Here is a 7005-nt window from a genome sequence, read left to right as displayed (position 1 = left end):
TTACATCCCAGGAGCCCATATTCAGCTCCCTGTGTTCTGTTTTCTGATAGGACTGACTGATAGGGACAATATTAGCACAAGGAAAGGGTGTGTCGTACAAATGTCAAAGGTGCTAATTGCGGTTAACATATTACGTCCATATGATACTTTCTTTTTTGCGAGATATGGTTTCACTACTATTAACTTTGCAAACAGCGTTTCTGTGCCACGTCGTCAAATCTTATTTGCACTCCTTCCTTCAACATGCAAAGTTGCGTACGATATGCAAACAGAATACCCCATTACACCTGCACAGCTCGTCCCGCAGGTTCCCTTACTTTACCAGCTCACCTGCTCACATCTCGAGCGAGCGAGATAGGCTGCAGCAGAGCAGCTTTATCTGGTTTTTAAGGCAAGATAATTAAATGGATTCCTGACATTCTTCAGCTTCACTTAATATAGAATAATGATTAACACAGCTTGGGAGAGCAGAGCCTGGCAGGCAGACATGCAGCTCGTGGGGAAGCTGGCATTTTCTGTTTCTGCGTTTTTTGTATTGGCATTGGCGTACAGATTCTATAAGTCACGAACACCTGAGAGAGCCAGCATATCGAGGGAAGATGCTACTGTTCTCACAGGAGAAGAAGCTAGGACTTCTGAGGTTCCCCGGCGAAGTTACGAGGAGGATGAAACCACTGGACTGCGGTTCAGACGGTCATACAACAACCTGCAGGACAGCAAAGTGTCTGATCTGGACAACACACACCTGTTCGATAAACCTTTAAATACACAGGGGCTTCTCCTTACAGCTCAAAAAGGATTACAAAGAGCAGAATGGGAGCCAGGAGAAAATAAAACCAGAACTGCAACCTGTGAGAATCAGACGGATGCAAAGAGTGCAGTAGTAAGAGAAAGAGGCAGCCTTCCAGATCCGGAACAGTGTCAGAGCCAGGACTCTCTGCAAGAACAAACTAGAGAAGTAGACAGTTGTGATGGAAAATCCACTGAGAGTCCCGGTCAGAATTACCGTCAGGATCCAGAAGGAATAGAAATGAATGTAAGTTTGGATTCGGGGAATGAAATTGGTGGCTCAGCAAGAGCCATCCAAAACATAGAGACACTGTGTGACATCAATGTGACAACCAGTCAAGACCATCAGACCATCCACGAACAGCACAGGTTCTCATCAACAGCTCAAGTTCAAATAGAGGAGAATATCATCCAAGAGACACCGGTTGAAGACACCTCTACAGCTCACAATCAAACACCAGGATGCCTGCGAGGAAAGGTCTACAATTATCATGTAGAGTCCACTTCCCAAAAATTAATAGAAAGAAATGTTAATGCTGGGGCCAGCCCCTATGACCAATCTCTCGCTCATCTTAAGGCAGACCTGGAACCTTATGATGAGAAAGAAAGTGTGATAAATCATCCTGATCAAACCGACAACACCGATAATTTAGGATTATTCCATACACAAGACCAACCAAAGGATTCTAGTAACAATGAAGATGATATTCCAAGTCTGGAGACCAGGTCTGAGAGTGGGGAATATAAAGGTTCTGTGATACCTTCCTCAAACCAAACACAAACACACAGGGACCAAGCTGTAAGTAGAGATATAAAGTTTGATCCCAGTGCTGCTACATTTCATGTCTCTCTGAATCCAGAATCCACCTTTGATATCCATCTTGAGTTGGGGAACTGCTACGAGGTGTTGTCCTTAGCCAAGAAACACAACCTTGATGACATTAAGGCGGCTGCCTACAAGGTCATGAGCATCAACTACCTGCAGGTATTACAAAACCCTTCTGTGTACGGGCGCCTGAATGCCGCAGAGAGAGACTTGATTCTAGACATTCGAATGAAGGGCAGGAGATATGTTGTGGTTGCTGACATTGACACCCCGGGTTATTCTGATTCTCAAAACCACAGTAGTCTGAAATACTATGACAACATAAAAAACGTGTGGCACGTACTGTCTGACATCCCGAAGGAGGCTGTGAGCAGAGGATGCTCTGTTGCTACCATGTTCAATTATATTTTTGTCGCCCTTGGATCTGAAAGTCCTGAGAGACAAATGAAACCATCGAAACGTGTTGTTTGCTACAACCCACTCACAAACAACTGGCGCGAAATCTGTCCTCTAAAAGAGGCTAGGCCTCAATGCAAACTGGTGGCACTCGATGGGTATTTATATGCCATTGGAGGGGAGTGTCTTCACACCGTCGAACGCTATGACCCACGCCAAAACAGGTGGTCTTACGTTGCTCCTCTTCCCAATGACACTTTTGCTGTAGCCCACATGGCAGCAGCCTACGACGATGAGATTTACGTTACTGGTGGGACTATTCGGTACATGCTTTTGAGATACCGTCCCAAGGAAAACGTCTGGAAAAACAGCATCATAAGTGGAAGTAAAGACAGAACCACAGACATGGTGGCTGCTAATAATTTCTTGTATCGATTCGATCTGAACCGTAGCATGGGGATTAGCGTTCACCGCTGTAACATCAGAGCCAGGATTTGGTATGAATGTGCCAATTACCCAATGCCGTACCCAACGCCTTTCCAATGTGCCGTCATTGACAACAATATCTTCTGCATCAGCAGAAATTTCCACCTGCGTTTCCTGACAGACGACATCTCGCCCAGGTTTGTGAACGGGGATCTTACAACTTTACCCCAGCCAAAAGGTGTGCTTTTCCCCTTGGTCCTTCATCTCCCAGTAACGACATCCTACTGAACATTATTAAAGTATACAAGGGCACAAAACATTATATTAATTTACATAGCAAAAAAGAATATTCTAAACATTTCCAACGTTTAAGCTAAAGCATAAAAAAACCAAAAGGTTAAATATATTTTCCAACATGTACACCTACTCTAACTTGTTAATCACTGGTTATAGTGTCTTTTGTTATCTTTTAGTAACTGGTGCTGGACTCATTGAATTTAGGCTTGGCCTGCCTTCCTCCTATGACTTGTAATATATAGTTTTACATGACAGCAAGGTTGTATTGATGGCTAAAAATAAGTTATACATGAACCAAACTAAGACCAAAGAAACCTGATTGTTCTTGACTACAATACCCAGAATCCTCTGACACCAATAACTGATGCAGTATGGAAATTATGTTACATGCTCTGTTGATTAATGCATTTTTTTTTAAGAGATGTAACAATTATTTATACCCACTGTACATTTTTAGACAGCAGCCAACAACTGGGTTTAGGGAGAGTTTTCTGAGTCCCGCGCTAGTTATACAGATGTACATAACATATTAAATTGAACTATGTGGCTCGATACCAAAACAAGATCATGCATTCTAAATAGGGGCCTCTCTGCTTCTGCACAGAAATTTCGAAATATATATTCTGCATTCATAATGACTCAATGAACGCTGTAAATCTTCAGTAGCCGAGCAAAAATCCCAAATTCAGAGTAATTGCTGCACATTACTCCAGTAATTCACTGATATGACTTTCTAACTGTTAAACACATGATCTTTAGATTTTGCCTCAAAAGGTATAATTCATGCTTTGGATATAAATGAACCCTGTGTGATCTGCAGTATCAGGAGAACATTATCCAGAAAAGGCTTCACGTGGAATATAGCTAGCAATGGCTTTATATCTCCCAAAAAAAGAAGACATTGTTCATTCACTAAACAGTGAGTTGAGTTGGCAGCTGACTTGCAATATTTGGACTAAATGATCGTGTTACAAAATAACCCAAAGCCAAGTTCCCTTTAATATTATTTCTATTGCTGCGAGCTGCTAACAGACGACGAATCACTGTTCAGCGAATAGAGCCTCAGAGAGCCCAAAGCTTTTTATGCAGTCAATAATCAATAAAATAACAGTTTGAATTGAAACACTCAAATGAATCTATCTAAACACTGAAATGTGGCGATTTAACTACATTGTGAAATTCAGGCTAAAATAGCCACTCGGAGACTTTCTACAAAGGAGAATTTTTCCAAATCAGCTCTTCTGGCCTGTATTTTAAAATGCAGTTTTTAATTACGGAATAAAGTGCAGAGAGTCTGCACACAGATCCAGTGAAAGCAGCCACCTGCAGTGTTAGTATCCCTAAATATACACATTGAGCTACTCTGGCCTTAAACCGTAAATTCACTTTCAATTATTAGTGCCATTTATATAGCGCCAACAGATGCCGTAGCGCTTTACAATATTATGAGAGGGGGGGGGATTTGACTATAAATAGGACAATTACAAGAAAAAAAACCAGGAACGATCGGTTGAAGAGGACCCTGCTCAAATGAGCTTACAGACTGTAGGAATTTTCACTCTAGCGAATAACTGTGAGTGTGTGAGTCTGGATAACCTAAGGGGCGCTCTTGCGTGCAAATGGGAACTAAATAAAGGAGGGGGATTTACCCAAATAGGACAAATTTAAGCCATAAAACTACCAATCCTGGGGTAAAATACTGAATTTAGAGAATGTCCTTATATTCTTTTTTTTTTTTTAAATTCTTTATTTATTCCAGTGCAAAACATCACAAGCAATACATGCACAGTAATACAGAAATTCCAAACATAAAGCAAGTATATTGATACCGTTACATGAAATACCAACAAGAGGAGTGAACTAGCATGAATTTCCAGGTCACCCTGTCTCGTATCCCCATAAGCATGCCCAACTCCCGTTCACCACAGAAATCAAAAACCCCACAGGAGCTTGGATGTTCCGCCTGGCTTTTTTGTTATTATATAAAACAGTAATCGGTTAACCGATGAATAAGGTCGGCCGCACCTCCATCGCAAATTTGAGGAAAGAAGCATCTCGATAGAGTTTAGCACCCCAGCGTACTACCTTTCCTGTAGCATTAGCGTCACTCAAAAATAGTTCCGCTACGTGCGGCTCAGCCGTAAGAAGATTAAGAGACAGGAGAAAAGAGAAAGATGAAAGGTAGAGGCCTTAGAGAATGGGAGAGAGAGAGAAGGAGGAGGGGGGGGGGGGGGGGAGGGGGGGGTATCCGAGGAGTGAAGCCCCTCACGAAGCCTCGTGAGGGGTATGATGCCCGCTCACCACTATCTCATACAGGATTAATTAGTTTTTCTCCCTGTAGGTCGTATCTAGTCCGCCTAAAAAACCGCCTAACACAGAGGTCCCCTAGTAACATCTAGACGCCCCAATCAGTCCCTACCGTCTTAATCGCTGACAGTGCAATCTATCCAGGGGCCCCAAAGTTTGTCAAATTTCTTCGTTGTCCCCCTCACCCGAGCTGTCAACTTGTCCATCAGAAAGGTGTCTTTTATTTTTTGTATCACCGTCGCTATCGTAGGGGTCTCCCCCTGTAGCCATACCTGCGCCAGAGCTCTCCTAGCCGACAGATTTATCTTTTGGACAAGGGCCTGTTCCATTTTCGTCCAACCATCCATGGATCTAGACAGTAGGAACACCCACGGGTCTAGCCTCACTTCCCTGCCTAAAATTTCCCTCAGTAAAGCAGCTACTCGTTTCCAATAGGCTTGCGCCTCCAGGCACTCCCACCACATGTGGATATACGTGCCCTTGTGACCGCAACCTCTCCAACAGAGGTCCGTCGGGTTTTTGCCCATCCGGTGCAGCGTTACTGGGGTTGTGTACCACCTGAATAACGTCTTATAGGATTGTTCCTGCAGCGAGACGCACACCGACGATTTTGCCGCGGCCTCCCATATCTCTTGCCATTCTATTCCTTCCAATACCTCGTTAAGATCTGCCTCCCACCTATGTATGTATGTGATGTCACCCCATTCTAGCGTACTTGTGCTCAAGTGGGAATACAAGCACGAGATCAGGCCCGTAGGGAACTGTTCCCTCTTACACATTTTTTCAAAGAATGTTAATTGCATCGTTGCAGCCGCCTTGATCCTGAAACCCCGGGCAAAATCTCTGAGCTGCAAGTACCGGAAGTAATCAAAGGGACGCAGAGGAGCTCTGCTCTGTAGTGCATCGAATGTGATGAAGGTGCCGTTTTCAAAGAGGTCGCACAACCGCTGTAATCCTGAGTTTTCTATACCCTTGAAATCTCGAGGGCACATGCCCGGTATAAACTTTTTATTTCGCAAAAATGGGGTCATGGGTGATGGTACAGAAGCCAGTCTGTATTTAAGTACTGCAGCGTCCCAGACCCTAAGGGAAGTGTGAATCGCTGCGCAATCCACTCGATCTGCTGGTCTATGTTCCTTAGGAATCCACATAAGAAATTGTGGTCTATCTGGGCCCATCATGGTGGATTCCAGATCCACCCACCTCCGCTCCCCTGGGGGGGAGTGCCACAGTGCAATCTGAGTCAATTGAGCCGCCACATAATAAAAATATAAGTTCGGGAGACCAAGGCCTCCCCTGTCTTTTGCCCTATACAGGACGTTGCGGGAAACCCTTTGCCTTTTATTCTGCCAGATAAACCTTCCTATGGCCTGTTTGTCAGGGTGGTAGTCCGGTGCCCGGAACCCAGACACAGTGTCCAGGTGGCGGGGCATGGACCGGGACCCATAATGCCTGATGAAGTGGGAGTCTTCAGCGTGGAGGTGGATTAGCAGGGTCTGGTGCAGGGTAACCGCACGCCCCCTGGTGTTGAGCACCAGCGTTTGTGCAGCCACAACCAGAACCCTGATTCAGCTTTTGCGGATCCAAGGAACTAGGAGCTAGGAATTAAGCAGACCTCCCAGGAGCTGTATAGGGAGGCTCTGCAGCAAGGGTGTATCCAGTACTAGAAACAAGACAAAGCTAGAACAGGCACCAAACATGAAAACAAGACATAACTAGTAGAACCCAGAACCAGAGAAGGATAGGAAGCTAAACCCAGAACATGACACAATACATAAGGGAACATTAACTAAACATGGGCATGACGGGACAGGGCTGAACATGGACAGGTATATACAAACTAAGACACGACAAGATAACATAGGCAAAACAAGAGGAGAAATAACTAAGTACTACATATGGAAATCATGGGGGTTTAGTCACACTATATGATCATACATTGCATAAGCCTGCCAACAACGCCA

General features: G+C 44.3%; 1 protein-coding gene across 1 annotated transcript; it reads left to right on the top strand.

Moving 5' to 3' along the window:
- Positions 1 to 231: 231 nt before the first annotated feature.
- KLHDC7A (kelch domain containing 7A) lies at positions 232 to 3603 on the top strand. The gene has a single exon (XM_063436956.1). It carries the CDS (start codon positions 446 to 448, stop codon positions 2723 to 2725), a length of 2280 nt encoding a protein of 759 aa, XP_063293026.1. The 5' UTR covers positions 232 to 445; the 3' UTR covers positions 2726 to 3603.
- Positions 3604 to 7005: the final 3402 nt, after the last annotated feature.

This window comes from Pelobates fuscus, chromosome 11 (genome assembly GCF_036172605.1).
Source record: "Pelobates fuscus isolate aPelFus1 chromosome 11, aPelFus1.pri, whole genome shotgun sequence".
NCBI classification, from domain to species: Eukaryota; Metazoa; Chordata; class Amphibia; order Anura; family Pelobatidae; genus Pelobates; species Pelobates fuscus.
Note: the sequence above shows the minus strand (reverse complement) of the source record. Positions and strands in the feature narration are given on the sequence as shown.

Excerpts from the sequence above, each read along its gene's own strand:
- KLHDC7A (XM_063436956.1), top strand. The coding sequence starts at position 446 with ATGATTAACACAGCTTGGGAGAGCAGAGCCTGGCAGGCAGACATGCAG.